Source organism: Aplidium turbinatum, chromosome 1 (genome assembly GCF_918807975.1).
Source record: "Aplidium turbinatum chromosome 1, kaAplTurb1.1, whole genome shotgun sequence".
Classification (NCBI taxonomy): Eukaryota; Metazoa; Chordata; class Ascidiacea; order Aplousobranchia; family Polyclinidae; genus Aplidium; species Aplidium turbinatum.
The window spans coordinates 10,229,639-10,254,299 of NC_137472.1; the positions used below are offsets into that span (position 1 = coordinate 10,229,639).

At 37.3% G+C, this 24,661-nt stretch overlaps 1 protein-coding gene across 1 annotated transcript in view; it reads right to left on the reverse strand.

Annotated features, from left to right (window-relative positions):
- Positions 1–511: 511 nt before the first annotated feature.
- LOC145774942 (uncharacterized) overlaps positions 512–24,661 on the reverse strand; it is a 69,477-nt gene continuing 45,327 nt past the window's right edge. Inside the window, exons 14-24 of the mRNA XM_082586233.1 lie at positions 19,195–19,206; positions 18,969–19,010; positions 15,954–16,052; positions 11,333–11,410; positions 10,748–10,804; positions 6,526–6,558; positions 5,909–5,968; positions 3,893–3,946; positions 3,363–3,416; positions 2,145–2,225; positions 512–1,183 (exon numbers count right to left, since the gene is read on the reverse strand). Coding sequence (XP_082442359.1) covers positions 978–1,183; positions 2,145–2,225; positions 3,363–3,416; positions 3,893–3,946; positions 5,909–5,968; positions 6,526–6,558; positions 10,748–10,804; positions 11,333–11,410; positions 15,954–16,052; positions 18,969–19,010; positions 19,195–19,206 — 776 coding nt within the window. The 3' untranslated portion in view covers positions 512–977. The remainder of the gene's footprint in view (positions 1,184–2,144; positions 2,226–3,362; positions 3,417–3,892; positions 3,947–5,908; positions 5,969–6,525; positions 6,559–10,747; positions 10,805–11,332; positions 11,411–15,953; positions 16,053–18,968; positions 19,011–19,194; positions 19,207–24,661) is intronic.

A 24,661-nucleotide genomic window follows, 5' to 3' on the forward strand; every position in this document is an offset into this window, starting at 1 on the left:
CTGCCGCTGGGTATCGCCAAAAGCGAAACACGCCGTCAAACACCCTCCCTTTCAAAATTCCTGGCTACGCCACTGACCGTAGTGTTCTCTGCAAAAACCTTATCGGTAGTTGACATCAGGGCTGCCACTCCTATAGTGGTTTTCCTTTGAAATAATCTAGTGGTCTAGTGGTTTTCTTGGAGAATCTAGTGTGTTTTTTTTAAATTTTGAGAGTGGCAGCATCAACTTTCCTTCTGTTGTTAACGAAGGAGATTTAAATGATTTGCAAGAAGAATAGAGAGTTTGCCTCAAGCATGCAATGCTCTCCATGGTAGTGATAACCTTAGCCCACCAGAGTTTTGGCTAAAACTGGAAATAGACAACCAAGGTTTTAAACTTTGGCAAAAATGATGTAGGCCTATTGCCTGTTAGCATTACCACATTCTAAAATTTAAACTATATTGTAACGGTTGTTTGATCAAAGAAATCAAAATTAAAACTGAATGAACTAAATTTTTATTCTTTTAATTAAAAATTTGCACCCATGAATGTGGAAAATGACAAGAACGAAGAGTTTAATGCACTCATATTCTTAACATTAAGCAATCACATGTGATGTTGTTTAGAAAGAAATTCTAAGCTCAAAAATAGGGAGGGGCCTCACAAATGGAATAGCCTATGGCCTCTCATGGTCTCAATCCGGCCCTGACGTCATTTATGCTTTTGTTATCAACACTCAACAATCGATCCAAATGCTTCAAAGGCTGTCAGGCCGTAATTTACGCGAATCTGCCTCTTTTGATCCTAAAATGTTATATTTTTAATATCCATTGCAACTTAAGCTATATACAAACCTAAATATAATAACATGAATATGTGAAAAATCAAGGTCGAAAAAAGTTGTTTTTTAGAAGATTTGAAAAACAAATCTTCAGTCTCTAAAGGAAAAGCGCACACATGTTTTGCTTGATGTTTTTGTCCAATGTGTTCACACATATCTATGTGCATTGGAATAGCGTGTAGTCTGGCAACCAGCTTCCTCCTGCTTGACACGTGACGCTGGTGATAGCAGCGTTTAAACGCTTTCTGGAATCTTTACATTCGACTTGAAAAGATGAGCCGGTGATTTGGTATGATCCGGTCACGCCAACAGCTCGAACCTCGGAGTTAAGACGACTTTCATCGAAGAGACATCCAGACACAGCTGCAATGCAATGAGGACATTAAGTCTGCTCACACGACGACGATTAAGTCTGCTTTGCGTGTAGATAGTTGTGGTTTCAAACATTTTAAATAGGTTACATGCTTGATAAGTTGTAATATCTGCGACAACTTTTATTTGCTCGAAGCCATCCACGCAGCTATTCTCTCAAAAAGTAACAAATTGTTAATTGGAAGACCTCAAGCTGAATAAACGTCTTGATTATTAATTTAGGTAATAATCTTGTCAGCTTTTTTTTCTGTAAACCATAGACAAGCAAAACAAAGTAACCTTAGCCGGTTTATCATAATGTATTTGCATGCAAAATAAAATATATAACAATAATGAATCAAACGTTTTCGACAAGTAGCCTACGTGTGTCCTCATCAAGAATTAAATCAGCAATATACATAAAATGAAAAATCGTAAGATAAATTTGACTTTGCACGATAAGTGTAACGACACTCTGGACTAAAAAGCACAAACTGAACAAATGACACAAGAATGATTACGAGTAAATTATGCGGTGGGAAACAGATCACATGAGGTGTAAACTACAGGCATTGGACAAACAATTAGAACACACACAAAAGGAACAATGAGTCACATGCGAATAACTGCCGGTTGAGAGATGGATATTTCAAAATCTCTACCAAAAGCTTTTCTATAAAGGTTAAACAAACATTTCGTTTCAACATGCACAAATGCGGAATGGCACTATCCGCGGTCTGTGTGGCAAGCAGAAACAAATCGCAAACCACACCATCAGCAACTGCGCCATCCATCATGCGTCCATCGTTGTGCGTGGTCTGCGTGAACTGAACTACCAATCCATACTCAACATTTATCCCAACACATAGCCCACATAGCAACACAAGACAAAAAAAAAAGGAAAAAAGCTTGGAGAACATGTTTTGATTAAAATAGGACTGTTCAAAATTAACAAAGTAGATTTATTATTTACTTGAAGTGTCCGTCGTACTTTCTTTGTCTGACTTCTTGTAACATGTTAAAGGTGTTGTCGAAGGATGAAAACTAGCGGAAGCTACAAATAGTAAAATTCTTAACAATAATTGTTAATTGTTAGTAAATACTTTATGAACCATCAAAGTCACAGCGTAAAGATGAAGTCTAATTCTACTGTATTCTACAGTGCAATAGCAATACCAAATTATTTTCCAAAAGGGCTTAAATGTGACGATTTCTTCAATAGGTACGTTATACACAATAATCTATAGTTTCACTCAATTTCTTTCAATAGTAATTTAAATAGGACTTCGAAAGCCTGTATGACCACCTAAAGAACTTCTTTGGGATACTGTTTGAACTGGGACTTCGACAACTTTGAACTTAGCAATACCAAATTATTTTCCAAAATGGTTTGAATGTGACGATTTCCTCTAGTGTATTAAATCTAGATTAAAAATTAAAATACAGTAGGTTTATTATAAACAATAATCTATAGTTTCACTCAATTTCTTTCAATGGTAATTTAAATAGGACTTCGAAAGCCTGTATGACCACCTAAGCAACTTCTCTGGGATACCGTTTGAACCGGGAAGGGGAACTGAAAAAAAATTGCGGACTTTACCGCGACAGGATCAGGGTCACTCTGCAACGGCAGAAGACTGTCACAAGCACGTTTTGTACAAGACGGTGTTTTCTTTTTAGCGCTTGTTCTTATCATTTAAGTAGGCAAAACATAATAGTTTCAGTTTAGGTAAAACAATGTGAAACAAAATGTTTTCTTTAGGATATTAACATCCAAGTTGAGAGTAAATCATAAACACTAGAAAAGCATTGGACTTGATGTCTGAACAATCTCATATTTAATCAAATAAGAAGTTTACTTCAGTTTTTCTGATTTAGTGAGTAGTCTTTTGCAAGACACTTAATTTCAACTCTATCGCCGCCATAGTTTGTTTAGTCAACTGTTTGCAGATGCAACTTCAATCTAACTCGAAATACTAAAATGTCAATCAATAAAAATTATTTCATACGCTAGTAGACATAGCATTTACAACTTTTACGTCAGTTCCACGCAAAAATCCTCAAATAGTTTCTCTGAAAGTATATCAAGCTTGCCAAAAAACAATTGCTGCCTACTTGATTACATGGGATGTGCACAGTGCAGCTATCTGCGAAAATCTTCCATCAACTAGTCAAATAAAGTTTCATTTACCTGACGTTATGCCAACAGAGAACTCTCCAGTGTTAAAATCACAACTAGGTGAACCTGCAAAAATATCAGCTTCATTCTCAAGACTTCACACGATAAGGAAATATAGGCTACATCAAATAATATAAAACCAAACCTCACAACTGACGCTGCAAATTAGTGTATTCTCCCAAAAGCTTGACAACGTTTCGTTCTCAAATTTTGTTTGCGAAAAAAATATTGCTGCTAACAGAGCTATGGAAATCATCCAACGAATGACATGGAGGGTAAAACGACAAAGCAAAGTACTTGATGAACAAATCTCGATCCAGCACTCTTTCGTTTAATTTCCAAGCAATAATAAATTATAAAGGTAAAATTTTCATGTATCAATCTATTGACTGTTACAAAACAATCGCCTGTTGTCTGCATCTTGCCACAGTCAATTGTTGATAAAGATTTAAAAATGTTTTACAGGAGACTTACTTAACGCTCAAACTGCTGCTTAAAGCCAAACAGAACTTGTTTTTCTTTTATAATACTATTCTACATACTTGTGTTTCCTGAAACGTCTAGTTGGAAAACATACTTTGTATTCTCAGTGATCCCTGTATTGAATGATTAAAAGTGAGTCATTTCATTTTTAAGATGCATAAAGATTAACACGGTTATTTTAACTTACTTCTCAAAAATTCTTTGATGAAAATTTCGTATAGCTACTTTGATTAAGCGAAACAGTCTAAAGTTGCAATTTTTTCAATAACAACACATAGAGAATGGTTGTAAGCCTAGTTATCTGCTTTGTCGAGTGCCGACAACGACGATACGACTCTCAAAAGGACGTCAATTGTATGCTTTATAATTTTGAAATTAAGTACACGGAAAGCTCAGTAATCATACTGTAGCACTCTCCATTGTGATCCGCCTAATTTTGCTACTTACAACTTACATTACAATGGTCCGACAAATCAAACAAGGATTGTTGTTTTCAACATTGTTGATTTTACAATATTCCCATAAAGTGTGGAGTTATAAATTTTTTTTGCATTCTGATTTTTTCGCAAGACGTTTATTAATTCAAACTGAGAGTGCTAGGTAGGTGAAGACCAGGCTACTTGTAAAAAATAACAAAATCCACGCCTGTAGCCTGCAGTTCAAGAACCGAGCTAGTCAATTAATTAGCAGATGGGTCGAGATTGACCCAAAGGATCAGTTAGGCATGAGTGGAACGTTCAAAATGCAAAATTTAATAAGTTAGCCTACATTTGATTTTATCAAGGCACACATCATCATTTACGATTTCTAAGTATTCATAAAGCTTCGGTAGAGAGCTTGCTTTGTTGAATCATAGACAAACAAATCTAAGTACCTTTAACGTGTTTAACATAATGTATTACACAAAAAAAAACATAATTAAAATAAACTCTAACGTTTTCGACTCGTACTTGTGTCCTCATCAGGAATTACAAATCCACAATATACATAAAATGAAAATTGTAAGATAAATGTGACTATGCGCTGTGACTGTAACGATATTCCGAACTAAAAAGCACAAACTCAAAAAGAGATTCAAGAACGATTATGAGAAAATAACACCACGGGAACAAATCACATGAGGTTTAAAATACAAGCAGTCAAGAATTTGGTAATTAGAACACACACAAAAGGAAATACGTGCCACTGGCAAATAATTGCCTTATAAGAGACGGATTATTACGTTTGATTATTAGGGCTTCCCTGATCTTGGTCTGGTATTCAGATCTGCCATGAAGGTGTTTAAGACTTTATCGAAAAAATGAGAAGGATATCCATTTAAACTTGCATACCTTGATGTTCTGTTTTTACTGTGAAGTACGGTGAAGCGCTTTGTTTTGTCGTGTAGACTGTAGAGCATACACGGTGGGCATCAGACATAAAGCGTCGGACGAGAAACTTTACATGGTCTTTAGTGTAGTCACCGATGGTATATATGTATTTTGCTTTATTGATGATACCAGTTGGTCTACATTGTATTTTACATCGTCCAGTTTTACTTTGTGTGGCCAGATGTGGTGGTCTATGCAGTAGCGTAAGGCGTCCTCTTCTTCTAGGCTTAAGACTTTTCTGCGTAGATTGATAATGCAGTTAGGACTTTTGTTTTAGTTGTCTTCATGTCTTTGTTGTGTCCTTTGTTGTTCGGAGTGCCGTTACAGTTACATGGCAGTCAGATGTATCTTATAATTTTCATCTAATTTTATGCATATTGCAGATTTGTAATTCCAGATTAGTAGACAAGTACGTGTCGAAAACCTTAGAGTTTATAATAATTACGTTTTTTTGCGTAATACATTATGTTAAACCCGTTAAAGTAACTTAGTTTTGTCTGTCTATGGTTCTAAATATTCATTGTAGAATTCATTACAATAGCTTACGCAGTAGCCTACTACTGGACAATGGACATACAGTAGAAATCCAACATTGGCATTTTTAAATTTAAAAGTGCTTTCATAGACATTATCAAAAAGCAATGCGGATTACAAAGATATACAGTTAGTTACTGAAAGCAGAAAATACAACAAAAATTATCTTACATCTAAACTCTCCTTTGCTTTCGCTCAATTTTTTCAGAACAGCTGACCATGGAGGGTAACCTGAGATTGTAAACAAAATGGCAAACTATCTACTTTTAATTAATCTAACTTTTATTGTATCATTTCACTTACCAGGTATAACATCGATGACATTCATTTTATCAACTAATTACAGTTAAAACAAACACAATTTGTTTTACAAAATAATATTAATTTACAGTTTATTCTTTTTGTAGCTTCGGCTATTCTTTATTTATTTGTTTGTAGCCTACGTTGTATAACTTTGAGCGATGGCATACTTATACAGCTTTTGTAATATATGGATGACGCGAGGTTATGCCAACGTTTGGTTTTAAAAGTTAAAGTTAAAAAAAATTATATATCCAACATAATTCTCAAACAAGAACTTGCTCTTTACGCAATTATAAGTTTTTCTTAGCGGTAAAACATAACAAAGCTAGTAATTTATTTTCAATATATTTTCCATCAATTCATTTTGGTGCTGGTAGGTATAGGTTAATCGGATTGTATGTGCTGGGCATGCCGCCTCAGCTTTACTATCACACAATTGACCTGAAACATAGGATAAATGTCACAAACTAATCACCAAATCTCACATTTATTGTCAGAGCCGATGATCGTTGTTTCAGCTGAAAATTTAAAAGATTATGTTTTACATTTCATGTATTTTTCTACATTTTATTGCATAAGTCTTTGCAATAAACATACGCCCTGTGGTAGCCATTTGTGTGGCCCCTTGTGCTATTTTAAAAAGAATAAAATGCTGTCGATTTGTATGACTGGAATTTTAGGAAAATTGTTGTTTTGAAATAACAGAACTTTATTTTTTGGTAGGTTTGATGTCACTTTAAGTTCTCAATGTTTCTACGTTTTCGTTCTTCATATTACGACCACCTGCTTGTATCAAAGCAGACACTGACAAACATGTGAACAAGATTATCTCTATATCAATAAGAATACAATGCAGAGACTTTTTGAATATCTCACATAAAATCTGTTTTGGTTGTTTTGAACTTAAATACCTAACCATCGATATTAAACCTCTATACTTGAATGTAAAGAAACAAAACAAATTTATTTGTGTTTCAATCTTTGATACATTAATAACGAAACTTTCTAAAAAACAGAGGTAAGATGCAAGATAAATTAAGCTTTGGTAGAGAGTTTGCATTTTTGAACTATGGACATGTAATACATTATGTTAAACCGGCTAAGGTTACTTTGTTTTGCTTGTCTATGGTTCAAGACAGATTAGGTTTTTAAAATATAATGTTGAAATATCATGCTTTCTCAAGCCAAATGGAAAAAGAATATAGCCTAAACCAATGGTTATCCATATTATTATCTTGGTGGCGGTTCCCTTTTAGTGCTTTCGATAAGGTCACGGATCCCTAAAAACATTTTATCTGAAATTTTAATATATCGCATCTCCAAATGGAATCAAATGTTTCATAAGTTTCGAAATAACACACTTAGAAAAGTTTGCTCAATTTGCGACTCACTTTTGACGATTGATGACATTGACGAACTTATATTATAAGCTATATTATTAGCACACAGGATCAAAATCAGTAATCTATGTGCTGATTTATTGCTTTTCTATTAATTTTATCAAAAAAATTAATGGAATTTTTGCAACCGTTACATAGAATTTCTCCCTTTTTTGATTTGTAATCAATATTTTGTTGTGATCACAGCCATGGTAAAACAGAACTGTGAGTGCTGATAGACTGCTGTATAACGTTTGCATTTCCAAATTAAACAGTGATTAACGATCAGCTGTCTCAAAAGAATTGAGTTGAACATTAGGGTGGATCGTTTCTTAACTTTTTTTCTTAATTGCCTATTAATAGTGCGGAAAAGTTGTGCACTGACATTTTAAGCACAACGCAAAAAAAAAAAATTCAAAAAATTTAATATCTTGGGTTGCCCCAAAGAAGTTGAAATATTGGAAAAGAGTGGAAAATTTCCAAAATTTTGTTTTGTTTTTAATCGCTTAAGAAAATTTCTGAAAATCAATATTTACTTCTCATGCTGATGCCATGGTTGTCTAATGTCTATATCCTATTTAATAACATGAATATTCACCAACGTTTGCTACCTTCCCCTTCATAGTGCGGGCCTTTTATGTGTTATGTGTAGCCTGTAGGTAACACAGCACACACTTGACTTACTGCAGGTTTCCAGCTGTATCTCTCTCACGCAGCTACACGGATCGCAAATCAATATCATGACGACGACCATAACTCTAATTTCGTCCCACCATACTTATAGACCACCAGACCTGTAGCGTCTGCTGCATTGCACGACGTAGGTATGGTAATGGTTAGTGCTGATAAAACTGGTATTATTGATAGAAACAAAGTTCGGAGATCAAGAAGTAGAAATCGAGATGAATTGCAAGAGTCCAGGTTGGACGTTTTACACGGTTTGTATTTTGATGGCAGAAAAGACAAGACACTAAAGATTGAAGTAGACGATTCATGGGGTGTTTTCCAGATCTGTTGTTGAAGAGCATGTGTGTATTATCACAACCTGGATCTCAATATTTAAGTCCAACCGCAGGAACAGCCAGAAGCATTGCCGACTCAATAATATCAGCAGTTCATGATAGAGGAACAGACACCAGCTTAATAACAGCCGTGGGGTGTGATGGTACTGTAGTAAATACGAGTCATGCTGGCGGTGTTATCCGACTGTTGGAATTAGAGTTTCGAAAACCGCTGCAATGGTTGGTATATCAATTCCACGCAAACAAATTACCTCTGCGCATCTTTTTGAGTTTGTGGATAGCATTACAACTGGTCCTCGTGGATATTCCGGACAGATTGGAAAGGCTTCACTTATATGTGATAAAATGCCTATCCGACGATTTGAATCAATACCAAGTAATTTTCCTCATGACCGATAAGCACGGACCAAAGATACCTCTGGGACATTTGTCATTGCGTTTGTACAGGAGAAATTCCCACTTCACTCGCCACAAGAAGTCCAGGTAATCGTAATCACTCACGCTGGCTAACTGCGGGGAATCGAATTCTGCGGTTGTATTTATAGGGACCACAGAACCCTCTGATAATTTAAAAACGTTGTCCACCTTTGTCATGAAGGTGTATGCTCCTACGTGGTTCGAAATAAATTGCAATCCATTCTGTATCAGCGGTGCTGTTCATCTATGGCAAACCATCAGCAAATCTCGCTACCTGTCGGATAAACTAAACGCCATTGTCGACCCTGTTATTCAAAGAAATGGATTTTTTGGCCACAGCGAAAACATACTTTTATCAATGCTGTTTGACAAAGAATCACAGGAACGTGAGCTGGGAATACGCCGTATACTGTTTTTTTGTTTGTTTGTTTATCTTTATCCTGCATTACGGGAAATCGGACTTGAGCGCTATGCATCGGTGTACGCCTTACGACGTACACCTGACTCACGCTGCAGCCGACGGCAATGTCTTTTCCGGTTGTCTACTTATGACTTAAATTTGGTACTACCCATTACTCGAAATCTATCACTGGGTAGAGGCAATTATCGTAAAGTTTCTTGCCCAGAGAAACAACAGCAAGTGCGGGTGGCTGGAGTCGAACATGCAGGCTCTCGACTGCGAGCCCAACGCGCTAACTACTCGGCATTTGCACGAGAAACTCCAGTTTGTACTGAAATCCGGCGCTTCAAACTGCCCAAGTTCAATTTTAATGCTGTCTGTTATGTTGATAATGATATGCTGGCAAACCGATAACGACAAAAAATGACAACAGAGAACTTTGGTCGTTCAAAAACATCAACACAAGCCAACATTCTCTCAATTTCCCCTGCCGCACACAAGCAGTCGAGCGAGGTGTCAAGGTTGTCACGGAAGCCTCTGTTGCAGTATGTGGTGCCGCTAACCGCGATGGATTCATCAGAAGTCGGCTACAATCCAGGAAAGACATGCCGCGTCTCAATACAAAACAAGATTTTAGATTACTTTCTTAAAAGGTTTGCGTATCCTTCATGTACTTGTAATTCTACTTGTAAATATTGATTTTCTGCGTAATTCACAATGATTCGAGGGAGGTAGTGCAGTTACAAATGTGAAAAATGGAATTTTTAAAAATTTGCAACTTTTTTTTAATTTAGACTTTGTTGGGGCACCCCAAGATATTATTTTCTTTGGAAATTTATTTTTTCGTTGTCCTTACAATGTCAGTGCACAACTTTTTTGCGTTCTTAATAAGCGATTAAGAATTAAAACAAAAAATAAAATTTTTGGAAATTTTCCATTTTTTCTAATATTTCAACTTCTTTGAGGCAACCCATGATATCAAAATTTTTGAAAATCTTTTTTTGTGTTGTGCTTACAATGTCAGTGCACAACTTTTCCGCACTATTAATAAGCGATTAAGAAAAAAAGTTTAAAAACGATCCACACTATTGCACATAGCCACAATAGCTTTATGAAAAGATTTTACTCATTCATATGATTTTTTTCTTGGGAAACCAAACCTTGTGTGATGTCCTTTGAAATATCAAATGACACACCGGTGCGTTGCTAAGTACAGTTTGAGAATCGTTGTAATACACAAATAAAGCACAGTAATTTTTTTAATTTCTTCATTTATCAATCATGCTGCAAACTTAAAAACTTCCCCGGATCCCCTGAAATCGCTTTGCGACTTCTTGGGGTCCGCGGGCCCAGATTTGTGAACTGCAGGTCTAAACTAACTAAGTAGCAGTTGGTTTTATATTTGCTCTTTCTGCAGTCAGCTTGAAGAGTCCGACATTACAAATTCTTGCGTAACATTCAGTCATTTGAAAGTAATCCACAAGCTTACTTTGGTTGCCAGTCGGAGGGATGGTCAAGTTTTCAAAGCTGTAAAATGTTGCATGCCCTGAAATTTATCAGTGCATAATTGAAACGAATCAACAATAAGCAGGCTAAGCAATCGATTCAGTGAGGCAATGAGGCAAAATCATACGAAAAAGAGTCTATCTTAAAACCTAACAGACTAATACTCGATTGTCATGTAATACTTTGAATAGAAGGTACCTAACTGGATGAGAAAATAAGATAATTTACAGTAGAATAAAATACGACTTTTTTTTGTTTAATTGAACGATTCAATCTAATCTTCAAAAATTTTCTAGTGAAACATAATGACAAATGAATACCCGACTTGACATCAGCGTTGCTTTACCATGCAAGAAATTAGTGAGAACAAGTTTTGTCTAGTGCTTTTACTAGTGTTTGAAATTTGAGATTCCAAACTCTAAAGCATTGGAATATGAAATTACACTTAAGTTTTTGCCTTGAACCAAATTATAAATAATATCAAACTGTTCTACATCAAATATTCACCCTTTTTAAGTTGTTATAGAAGAAAACACTTAATCTTACAACTGACATATACTGTACTTACATATCGGTAAAAACTCGAATCTTATTGGATACTCCCATGTTTCATCGTACTTTTCATCGTATCCATTCAAATATACTACTGTGAATTGCAAATAAGAAAGTTGGTTTGTTTTGGTCGTTTTGGTTTGTATCGAGATGAAGGAAAGAGTGAGTAGAGCAATTATGAAATCGAGCTAAGTCTACTTATTAGGGTGGATCAAAAATGGCAAAAAAAAATTGTTTCTCAATTTTAATTAGCTAGATATCGCAAAAGTTGCCAATATATCACCAAAACATAATGTAAAAATTGAAGAGGTTTGAACAAGTTTTTGATTTTTTCCCGCGACATACAAATTTAGGCACTCACCTACATACAAGAACTGCAGGGCATTTTTTTTTTGATTTTAACTCGCTAGGTAGACATGGCAAAAGGTTCTAATATAACACCAAATACAGTGAAAATGTGTGTACTTAAGAATTTTGACTTCACCCTCTTTCAGCATATTAATTTTAAAGTGACTTGGCGGATGGACCACCCGCGGTTCCAACAGGTAAAGGAAAAGAGTGGGTAGAGCAATTATGAAATCGCACTAAGTCTCATCATGTGGCATTGCATGTTTAGCCGGAGCTTGATTGAAATTTATGATATTTTAACAGGAATTTGCTGTTTATGACCGGAAGTTATCACAAGACATACTCTCTGTACAAGCATGACGGCCATTCAAGTAAAATAATATATTCGATAAAAGATAAATCAAAGATATAATGCAGAAAAATTCATTGGATGGGTGCTGCTTCTTCTTCTTCGTCGTATGAGCTGTTCTTCCGGACTATATGTTTGGGCATGATGTCACCAGCCACTCAACAGTCTCGTCATCCAGGGCCTTCAGTCCAAGCGTTCTACGTGGTGGTTGATGGATTGGGCAGTCATGGACGACATGATCTACTGTCTGGTCTGTGGCGCCACACTCGCATCCCGGTGAGGGAGCTAGGCCCAATCTGCACATGTCTGAACGAAAGCGACCTACGCCGGTTCGTAGGCGGTTAAGCCGGACCCACGCAAGTCTTGCGAGGGACATTCCCGGAGGGTGGGGATCGACGTCGGGTAGGAAATCACGGAGTCGGGAGATTTTGTTTTGCCACTCCATGTTCCATGTGTAGTTCGTCCAGTGTGCCGCACTTATTCCAAGATCTTCAACGTTGTTCAGAAGCTGTCGTGCGGCGGGCACAAATGGGCGTCTTGATTTCAGTTGCTGCTGTCCTCCAGGTAGGCGCTGGAGTGTACTGTGGAGGAGGTGGTCGGGGTCCAGTGCGCGACGAGCAAGGGAAATCATGGCTCCTTTACGACGAAGCTCAGCATGTTGGATGCCTGCAAAGATGGGAAGGCAGTCCGTTGGAGTGGGACGCAGGCATCCAGTCACAGTGCGTAGTGCGTTATTGATGGCGGTGTCAATGTGGCGGGTGTGAGAGCTGCGGCACCACACTGGTGCGCAGTACTCAGCGGTAGAATGGACGAGGGCCAAGGTAGTTGTGCGAAGGGTTTTCGCATCAGGTCCCCAGCCGGAACCCGCCAGCCGCCTCAAAAGTGCAACGCGCGCAGATATTTTTTTGCGCAGTGACTCCAGGTGTCGTCGGTACGTGAGTGACCTGTCCAGGGTTACGCCGAGGTAGGTGGGTTCGGCGCAGTGGGGGAGATGTTCGTCATCGGTGGTAATGTTGATCTCACGTTTTGCTTCCTTGTTGTTTAGATGGAAGGCCGCCGACACTGTCTTTGCCTTGCTGAGCTGTAGCTTCCATTTCTGGAGATATGTTGATATAGTTGACATGTCCTGGCTTAGGTTCCTCTCCATTGACTGCCAATCTCCGGCTGGATGCAGGAGAGCCAGATCGTCTGTGTAAGCATACTTCCTGGATATGGTGTCAGGAAGGTCATAGATGTAACTGTTAAAGAGGAGGGGAGCCAGGACAGAGCCCTATGGGACGCCGTTCCTGAGTCGACGTAGTCTACTTCGTCGGCCGCTACCGGTGGAAAGGGTAAAGCTGCGGTTTTGCACAAGTTCCATAATCATATGGACCATGTGCCTGTCAGGAAGGAGACGGAGTAGTTTGCAGGTAAGGCCGCTGTGCCATACAGTGTCGTAGGCAGCCGTAAGATCGACAAACACGGCGCCAGCCTTCTTTTTTGCCGAGAAGCTGTCCTCGATGTCTTGAGTCATCAGAGTGACCTGGTCTACGGTTGATCTTCCGTGGCGTAAGCCGGCTTGTTCCCGAGGAAGCTGAGGGTATATTACCGGTTCGACACGGGCGTAGATAAGTCTCTCGAGTATCCTGAAGGGGATACAGAGCAGAGAGATGGGGCGGTAGCTCTTCGAATCCCCTGGGGGCTTCTTTGGCTTTGGGACTGCAACCACTAGGGCTCTTCTCCAGATTCTTGGGATGCGCAGGTGACGCAAGCAGCAGGAAAGGAAGTCTTTTAACAAGGACCTCATAGAGGGGGCAGCTTAGAATATTAGTTCCGGGCATAGGTGGTCAAGGCTCGGGGATTTGCCTGGCTTAAGTACTGGAGGGCGGAGGCAAATTCTTCTGGGGTAAACTCACCAGAGATGTTGCCTTCGACAGGTGTTGGGACCTTCCAGAGGTCCGTCATTTCCTTGAGGACGGACTTGCTGATTCACGGTCTCTCGTTCTGTGCACTCCATTTTTCAGAAGTTGTAAGGCGATGGCATTTTCTGAAATCGGGCATTGGCGACGAGAGGCACGTGATCTGCCAGTGAGGTTGTTGAGTGCACTCCATGCTGTGCGGCTGGAGTGCGTGAAGTCGATTGAGTCTATGGCTTCTGTCCAGCGCTTCTTCCTCTTTGAGGCCGTGTTCTTCCGCTTTGAGGCCGTGTTTCCTGCTGCAGGTTGCGCCTGCGAGTGTGAAGTTGGTTATTACCAACTTATCCACAGATGTACAGTGAGTCTCCTGGAGGAGGATGATGAGGGCTTGATGCTTGGTGGCCAGGTGCTCGATGATGTTGAGCTTGCTGGCCGTGATGCCCTCGGTGTTCATCTGCAGTACGGTGGGTCGTCGGTACTTTTCGACAGTGCGAGCACTGCCGTGCCCTGAAAAGGGCATTTTCCTACCCACCCTGCGCTGAACAGTCTAATTAGCTCTTGTTTGACAAGCTTCGTGTCGCATACGTATTTTGTATAATTTCGTATGTTACTGACGGGGGGACCACGTGAAGGTGCTTGTTCTTCCTCCCATGGGTGCTGCTGACAAACACTCGTGAAGATTTCAATTTCTAAATTAAGCACCGATCAAAAACCTGCTGTCTTAATTAAAGAATCATCTTAATGTGAATTAATTTTTCAAGAACATTTTTTTTTTGTGAGTTTACCTGCATTATTATTTTTAGTTAGAAATCTGTCTCACCGCTCAATGCCCTTTAAAATTTCAAACAACGCACCGTTGAAGAAGCACTCTTTACTAATTGCAAAGATTTTTCAAGAGGATATGTATCCAAGAAATTTTCCCTTTGAACTAGGTAGCCTACAGTATGTAGGCTAGTAATGGCAAGAACTTTAGTTTTGAATTGTTATAAACAAAGTATTAAAATTTAAGGAAATGGGTATGCATTATCCTAAATGGATTATCCAAGAAGTCCTTTTGTGATTTGACAGGTGCTAAACATAAATCAATAAAGTTGTTGGTTTAGCCCTATCTGTAGCGACACGGGGTTTTATGAGGACGCCCCACTCTAGTAGTGAAATATTTCTCAGAAGGAAATATGCTAAAAATGTGAAATTTCTTGACTTTTAGTTTTTATTCTTTGCAATTTTTCTAAACCTTACTGGTCATTTTTCTACCTTCCTGCCATTCACAATAAGCATTTCCTCACAGCTGGCGAAACATTTTCGTGCAATAATAGATTTATATATAATTTAATGTTAGTGCAATTACTTTGAGATGTAAAAACGCCCAAAAATGGCTTATATTTATGAGCAAAGGTAATTTTTTGTTTAGTTTAGCATTGCTTTGTGTTATAATTCAAAAATTTCAATTTTGAAGTTATTGTTAGGAAATTAAAATAAAAGCCGACATTCTGACGTTTTTTCATCTCAAACAGTTTATTTCAATAATTTGCTTGGGTACAAATTTAATTTCTGCACGCACAATACACATGGCTATTATCTTGTCAAATATTTTGGCCCTGTGATTTTCATAGCTTTCGTTATTAGCGATTAATTAGCACGGGCTAAGATAGCTCGTGATGTGCTTTCCGCGTACGAAAGCAGCTCGTATTAAGATATGGTTAAGAATAGTTCATGGTGTTCTTTGCTCCTGGAATTGTTCACAGCCACCATTATTAGCAACTGTAATCCAGGATGTCATAAATTAGATATGCATAGTTGCTGAAGGAAAGGTGGCTTAGAGAAAATAACTCGTTGCCCGACTCTCAGTAGAACTGTAGAATTACGGTGGGAGCCTTTCTACGTTATTTTTCCATCTTCTTGCTCAGATAATAAATAATATGTGACTATCTTCTACATACATTCTGTGCTTCATCAATTTTTAACCACAAACAGATAAATCGAGGTAAACATTCTCTCAATCTATAACGTTTCGTTTGAAAGTTAAGTTTGTATTGTATAGCTACCTCCAAAACTAACTTCCCGGCATTTTAGATTGCGGTACTTGCCACTTTTGCAACTGTTAATGCTGATATGCACATCGCAATGACGGTTCAAGAAATCATCTGAAACAACAATGCATTGGGTAAGCTATATTCCATGAACAACTCATTCTGAGCAAAAAAATGCTACACGAAATCTATAACATGGTAGGTGATATTGAAACATAGATCTATGTACAAGAACAATATTAGGCTTGCGAGTAAAACATAACAACATTTTAATTACAATCGTTTTTTTATCTGATCTTTATTTTCGGACTGGAAAGCATTTTTGCAAGCTTTAATCCTAGCAGTTTAGCACACTTGTAAAGGCTTTAAACCATTGACGCAGATCCAGTCATCGAGATTGACGGAGTGAAGTTTCCGATATTTGTTGAAGTATTGTTGCCGGGGAATTATTCCATCCATTAGGTGGTACTGAATGAAGAGCATTCCTGAAATATGTTGCTCAAGCGCACACCTCGAGAGCCTACAAAATTGATATAGTACCATGAAAACATTTCCGTATAATATGTGTAACAAATATAATATACTGCACACTTAAATTAGGATTACTAAGTTGTAAATGAATAAATATGTTTCAGCTATGGAGTTCAATTTGGTATTAAACTCAAGTTTCGTGTATTGAATGATACAATAATATTTATGAAACGTTCATCTAAACCATTGCATTATCACAGTTGTTGAAACAAGCGTTGGTCGAACAATAGGTAGTTGAAAAAGTGAGGATACTGGGGATTTGGCGGATAATTACGGATTCGTGTTTCTTTAAACTTAGGGAAATTGGGAGTTGAAGAACAGAAGAGATTGAAAAATCGGGAAAGTGGGGATTTTAGGGAGTAAAGATTCAGAAGAAGGTATTTGGTAGAGTGGGGATTAGGGGGGTTGACATTAACCCATTCACGGCCGTTGTTCTTTTAAAAGAACATTGTTTTGAATGACTCAGTATTGCATCATCCAATTTTGATTGAATCATTTTGGACTTGCTAGTAGTTGTTTAGGGTCTGTTTTGGAAGGTGCAGATAAATATTTCAGAACAGCGTACTTTTTCTGGATTTTGTGAAAGTTTGAAGATTGTTGAAAAATGAGAAGAGTCGGAAGAGATGAAGTGAGGAGAAACATGGAAATTTTATTGCCTATTAGTAATAGACATGAATTATATCTCTTCATAGTTTGACACTCTATAATATTGTGCTTCCTACTACACTTTAATTTGTGTAAGGTTTTGCTTCTTTTGTTTGTTTATTATGCTTTATATTTACTGTAACTTTTTAAAAGGACACCGGCCACATGGCCAAATTTTCTTGGCTGTTTGTTACACTGTCAAAGGGTATTGAAAATCGTATAAAAGCAGCACATTGTGCCTATGGAAGACTTAACCATCGTGTTTTCAACAACCAAGCTATATCTATCCACACAAAAATTCTGGTCCTCCGGGAAGTCGTTCTCTCCACCATTCGCTATGCTTGTGAAACATGGACGTTATACCGCCGTGACATCAAACGTCTTGAAAATTTCCGGCAGAGGAAACTGAGTCAAATGCTAGGCACTCGTTGGGAAGATTGTCTCACCAACTATGCAGTCCTTGATCGCGCTAGGTTTCTCAGTTCAGAAGCCACCATATTGCAACACCAGTGAACATGTCATGCGAATGGTGAACTAATTTGGTGAACTAGAGACAAGAAAAAGACCCCCCAGAAGACCAAAAATGAGATACAAACATCAGCTGAAAGTCTCCCTCAACCATGCAAACATTGATATGGATTCATCGGAACAACTTGCTAGTGACAGATCACTCTGCAGAAAAAGATCTAAGGAAGGCACGGAAATTTAAAAAAAAAACAGGATAAAAAAAGCCCAAGAAAAACGATTAATACAAAAACTAAAACTACCATGTCCCCATCCTCCATACAATGTGACTTTTGTCAACGAATTTTCCATCATAGACTGGGCCTCCAAACCCATATACGACATCACCATCCAAAGCCAAATTAGATTTGACGATGAAACCATTGCTCGGACACAAGCTGGAGCCGACGACAACGACTGTCAGTGGCGTATAGCTAGAGTTTGCGCCGCCCGGGGCAGACCATGATTTTTCCACCCCTGATCGTTTGAAGTAGGAGCCAGCAAATAGAATTCGAGACAAATCCGCTTCAAAAAAGATTTTTATTATGCTTTTTCATTTACATGTAAAAATTCTGCCACCACAAGCTTCCGACCGGGGGGGGGACTGCCTTCTGGGGGGTACCGCCCTCCCACTAGCTACGCCAATGGGTACCGTGAATATAATATGTTTATACAATAATTTTGAATTGTCCTTCAAGAAAGATCTGAAAAATTTCTACCGAAACAAACACCCGCTTCTGTTAAGGTATCACGAGATTTATATTTGACCATGTGGCCGGTGTCCTTTTAAAAGACAAACAAAAAATGCATCAAAAAAGCAAAAATCACCAGATTTTTTTGATCTGATTAAAAATTTAAGACAATACAACTTTGTCGTCTGAAATACGTAGCACCTAAAACGAGCAACGGGAACTTGTGGCGGCTTTTAATGGGTTAAGGAGAGTGGAGATTTGTGTGTTTGGAGATATGGGGAATTCAGATTTTGGGAACTGAGGGATTGAAAGTGTTGGAAGGAACTTAGAGAATTGGCTATTAGCTTTTAGTGATTACGTATTTGAAGTTTATGGTTTTGGAGTTAAGGTTTGGCTATTAATATTTGAGCATTGCAGTTTTGAGGGATGAAGATGTTAAATTTGAGACATTATAGACTTGAGAAACTGAGGGATTCTAGCCTTGTTAGATTTAGGTAGAGAAATTATTGTGGAGGTAAAATAGGGAAAAATTATCTCAAATCTCCAAACACCACAAAATCTATACCTCCAATGCTCAATTCACCAAATCTCAAACTATTGTGTGACCAACTCGATTAATTATTGTTCGACCAACTGCTCGGTAACGAAAAGCTATTACCATGTGTCATATCCATGGGTGAATCAAAGTGAAGATTACTTCCTGAAACAAAAAAATGCAACAAGTCGTCAAATCAGACATTTTTGCTTACTGTAAGTACAATGTCATGTAGATGTTATATGTAAGACAGTAAGATAATGTAGCTTACGCATATGTGCATACCAATTTTTACAGTTTGTGAAAAATCATAGTTTTAGAATAGACCCGAGTTGTTTCTATACCATACCTGTGTGTCCATCTGCAATGTCAAAACAATAAAAGTGAACATACTACAAAATTTTATAATGAACTACATAAGCAAGACACCTTAAACCGATACTGTAATGCAGTGGCATACGCAGGAATTGTGTTTTGCTCCTTTCAAACATTAGTTCGCATGAACTTGCAAAATTTATAACTAAACAAAATTGCTAATTTTTTGAATAAACCTATAAACTATAAGAAAAAACAGTTAACCTTATAGTGTCTGACGAGAAGATAGAAAATCTAAAAAGTAAAAGCGAAAAATGTTAATCGGACGTACAGCCAAAACATGGCCATATTTTCAGGACATATTGTATCAATATACAGTGAATTGAAACTTCGTGAAAGCAAAACTGCAACGGCTGTCTTTCGTTTCTATAAAAAAAAAATTTAGATGAAAGTAAATGTCAACAGCAGGTCTTTGCCGTTCTATCCAGGGCCTGCACATCATGATTTTAGACTCGACAGACCACTGACACACCATTCTATCAACAGCCACTGATAAGTCTGCACAAAATGATTGGAGTGTCTGGTAGACATAAATGTTCTGTGTTTAGCTTGCAACAACGTGCGCACAGCAAATGATCTATTCGACCTTAACCCTTTGAAAGTTGGAGGGTGAGCTGTCAATGCAACTTTTTTGTATCAACAGTTGTAGCTCTAAAGCCACTGACGCTGCGACTATGAGATTTCTTGACTTTTCCTAACTTTTATTCACCTCAATTGAGTTGAAGTTTTGAGCGTATAAAGGTTATAAATTGAGAGATATAAGGCATTTCTCAGCACATCCTCTGAAATATTTCATATTCCATTTATATGTTATTTTGCATTATTATATTATTTTGCATGAAAAATATAGATTCAAATTGAGATTATGTAAAAAAAAAAATTAATCACAACATTGCAATGCATGTTCTTCATTACTTTACCAAAAAATAATGTGTAAACTCATGCAATGGCAAAATAATCTAAAAGAAATTAGTCACGTCAACATTTCAACGTATATGAGCAGTTCTAAAATTCAGATTGTTTTAATTTTTGGATATGCTCATTTTGAATAATTTTACAAAGTGAATCCCAAATTTTGAAACCGTGCCTTAACAAATAACAGAGATATCACTCCTAAAGCATAAGAAGAATCGACAGCCCCCCCCCCCAAACTGAACAAGACTCCAGGAGCCTAACCTCTGTAGAGTTAACTGTAACTTATACTCATCGGTCTGGTGTAGCAGTACATTACAGGGCGTGATAACGCCCCTGTGCGCCCCAACTGGGGGGGAGGCACAGCTGTTAAGGGCCAACTCGCTTTAGTCTGTTGAATTTTTTGCAACTGTTTAAAAATATAAAAAGCTGCTATTGATAACACAGGCCTACAAAAAAAATTGTGTCTGCAATGTAAGATGTGATTTGGTGTATATTGAGGCTGCTGATTTCAAAAATGACATCAGGTTATACCTATCGCATCAGGTTTTTGGAGATTTTGGCATGATATTTTTTCTCATAATATTGGATGTTTAGCCGAAATTTCTCTTACTGTTACAGTTTTATAAAGACCTTATGAGCCAATAGTGTTAGAAAATTTGTCAAAAACATAGAAATTATTTTATCTTGTAACATTTGGAAATTTATTATCACACCATGACCATTGGAGTGACCGACCTATGTTCAGAAGGTACACCAGTTAGAAGGCCTCCTAGCTAGATGATCCACTGGTCAAGAAGGCCACCTAGACCTTCTTACTATAGTAGTATATATCTTCTTACGATATATATAGTATATAGTATATATAGTATATATATAGTATATTATATAGTATATATATATATAGTATATATAGTATATATATATAGTATATATAGTATATATATATATATATATATATAGTAGTATATATATATAGTATAGTATATATAGTATATAGTATATATATATATAGTATATATCTTCTTACTTCTTACTATAGTAGACTTTGTGGCTAGTTGACCATCTGTCTATGATAGACCATCCAACTAATGTACCTGCTGAGAACTGTCCATAAACCACCACTTACAGGAAGGGATACATTCACTTTCACCTGAATGTTTAGTAGGCTACCACACCACTTTTTGTTATTTACCTTCGGTTATAAATTTTACTTTTTGTGAGAAGTCCGCCATAGTTACTGCTGAGCGTGGAGATTTAAGCTGATGAGACACTTGTCTATAACTCATTCTTATTATAATTTTCGGAAATTCGGATTTTTTCATATTGGCAAGTTGTTAGTTCTGTTTGTGGTGTGAATAAGTACCAGGGGGGGAGGGGGCATCTTCAAGGAGAAAGTGTGAAAATATCCTTGATGTTTTTTTGTTACACATGTGGCAGTTATAACTTACTGTTCCTAATCAAAAAAAATCTAAGAAATTTTCTGAAACAAGAATAATTTTCTTGCATACTTCAAAATTCGCCTTGGTGATCAGGGCTCCACATACTGCATGTAAAGCTTGTATGGAAAACCTAAGACGATGGATCAATTCGAAATCCAAAAGGTATGAAGTTTGCTATTCCTATGGTCTGGAGAGAGCCACAAAGCCATCTGCAATTTTTTTTACTTTTGCATGGTCAAGACTAAAGGATTTAATGCTAAGGACAAGCACATGATTAAGTATCCGGATGTACCATCAGCAATCCGACCAGTTCCACATTGTACTGAATTCCCCGTCTCTGATTTCCAGAATTTGTCACCAGATATTGAGGAAGTTGTAAGTTTGGGGGATGCAAGTGGAGATAAATTTGTTGCCTCGTGTGATGATCCACAAACAGTTAAGCAAAATGAACTAAATGACTTGATAGGTGACCTCAGTCTTTCTTATGAAGTATCTAAAATACTCGCATCTAGGTAAAACGAAAAGAACCTGTTGGAAAGTGGAACTCGAATAACTGTTTAGCGCAATCGGAATTCGGCTTTGTTTAACCCATTTATGCCTAGCGTCCTATACGTAGGACACCTACTCAAATTAAAATTTTTCTTCGCACGTTCAGTTTTTAGATTTAGATGAAGTCAAAACACGTTTATGAGTATTTTTGCAGCATATATCACAACTTTTTTCAAAAATTGCTTGTTTTGTTGAGACTTGACATCATTTTCAATTTTCCCGATTTTGCTAAGTCTGAAACTTTGAAGATGCATGTCGAATTATATCAATAAATCCGCATATGCAAATAAGCTTCCAAAAATATTTGTCATTGTCTTTATTCGTTATGTATCAACCTATTTTACAACAAATGTTTAAATTTAATTGGCAGAAAAATTTTCGAGAAAATTGATTCAAAAGATTGGTGTCCAATATATAGGTCGCCAGGCACACGTGTTAGCAAAATGAAGCAAAAGCGACAATCAATTCCCACGCATCAAGTGGTATCAAACAGCGATTCCCTATGATTTCTACGCTGTATAACAAAGTAGTTGTGTTTGTTTTTAGAACAATAACATAATTATCGTAATTTACTGAAAGTTTTGATAATTTTTTAGTTTTCTCTTGGCATTTTTAGATGGAGAGCATCTTGACGTAGGCGAATTCGGCCTCAAAGCGATTTCAATCCGCTAAATGACTTGTTTCAGTGATGTGTTGCTTTGCTAATTTTCATCTTCGTATTTTGTGAACTTTCGTTTCAATAAAATGCTCGATGACAAGAGACTTTCCATTTATCACTTTGAGCGATAACGATTAGGCCTACGCATTACGCACAAGAAACTTGCAAAATTTGATAGCGGATTTGCCTAGCGTCCTATATGTAGGACGGTCTTTTTCTCAACCGGTACTAACATAATTAAGAAAAAATTAATTGTGAAATGTTTTTTAGGTCATGATTATGCAATACTTAAATTTTCAAAAATTTTTTTTAAGTACTTTCACTTTCGGCACAAATGGGTTAAAGTACTTTAAAAAGTAATATGTTTTTTTGTTTTGTTGCGACATAGAAGGACTAATGGAGCATAATGAGCATGGGAATATATGTGTTCCAGACGGTTGTTCGCCTGGTCAAACGTCATATAAAAACCGTTCAAGTCTACTGAATATTACGTCATGGAAATTCCTAAAACATGAGCCAAAATTGCGCCATCGTTTGTAAGACCTGTGTCAAACCTGTTGAAAGCTGTTTAAACATGAAATATTGCGTCACACGAACTGCTCACGTGCCTTTGAGTTATCACAAATTTTTCTGATTCATTCCTTGAAGTTGTTTGTTGGAAGTCGGTCGCACATTTAACTGGTTTATTTGGTGCTTGCTAGCTGGACAAATTCTCCGTCTTTTATCCAAGTAATCTGTATCGTAGTGACAGTTTTAGAGGTGTAAGGCGTTGCATCTCGATTTCGATAGCCGCGGGCTAATTTTACAGGAATACACTTTAAGAATAGACGTTTCAAGGAGTGTTTCTTTTCGGTCACTACATGCAGACAAACGGATCCGGGAACTTTATGTTACAATTTTCCCACGAAGAGATTATGGTTTACCGCTGTGACCAATATGATCCAAACGAGTTGCTTCTTGCGTGATGTTGGATAGCTGTAGCCTGTACTTCGTCTGTTGTTCAATTTTTAGTAACATTTATTACGTCATAAATCTAGAGGAGTTTCTCAAAGCTCAAAATGATAAAGCCGTATTTACGTTCTACCATGAATGATGATCGGCTATCAGCTCTATCGATTCTTTCTATAGAAAGAGATTACGTTCAAAAACTTGATTTTGAAGATATTATCGCTGATTTTGCTTCGGCGAAAGCTCGAAAAATTCAATTTTGAGGCGGCTATTGATCTATTATTTGCCTAATACATTTGTTGTCCATTTTTTGTCTTTTATTTTGTCGTTGAGTCTTCCACATTTTTCTTTTATTTTATTAGAAAAACAAAGATATCCTTACTTAAGGCCAACGGTTTGATTTCTAATATGCTTTGTATTTTGCATTTGGGTTGCAAACGCAGAAAGTTATGAGTCAAAATGTGTAAATTATAACGTCAAAATTTCAACTTCAGTGAAATGTTTGCAACATATATAGGAATGAGATGTAGGGGTGAAATGCTTTCTTTTTGTCCGATAGTCCAAATCTAAAAATGCAGATAAAATGTATTGTAAGAATTGGATAATCATCACGATTCATTACTGCACATTGTACATTCAGTGATTATTTGATATATACAAAAATATTACGAAATATAGCCTGCCACAGTACTAGCCTAGCGATTAGCCTGCCAGACAGCAGAGCAGACACGAACAGCGAGCAAACTAAGGTTGCCAGATGTTTATAAAATTTAAAGCCCAACTGCTACTGAAAAGTAGCCCAGTCGTCGAAAGTGATGAAACAAGTCCAGAATATAGTCAAAGCTTTTTTTGTGAATATAAAACAAAATAAGAAAAAACGCCACTGCTAACATTTTTCCGCGACTTTGAAATAAAACTAGCTTAACTTCAGG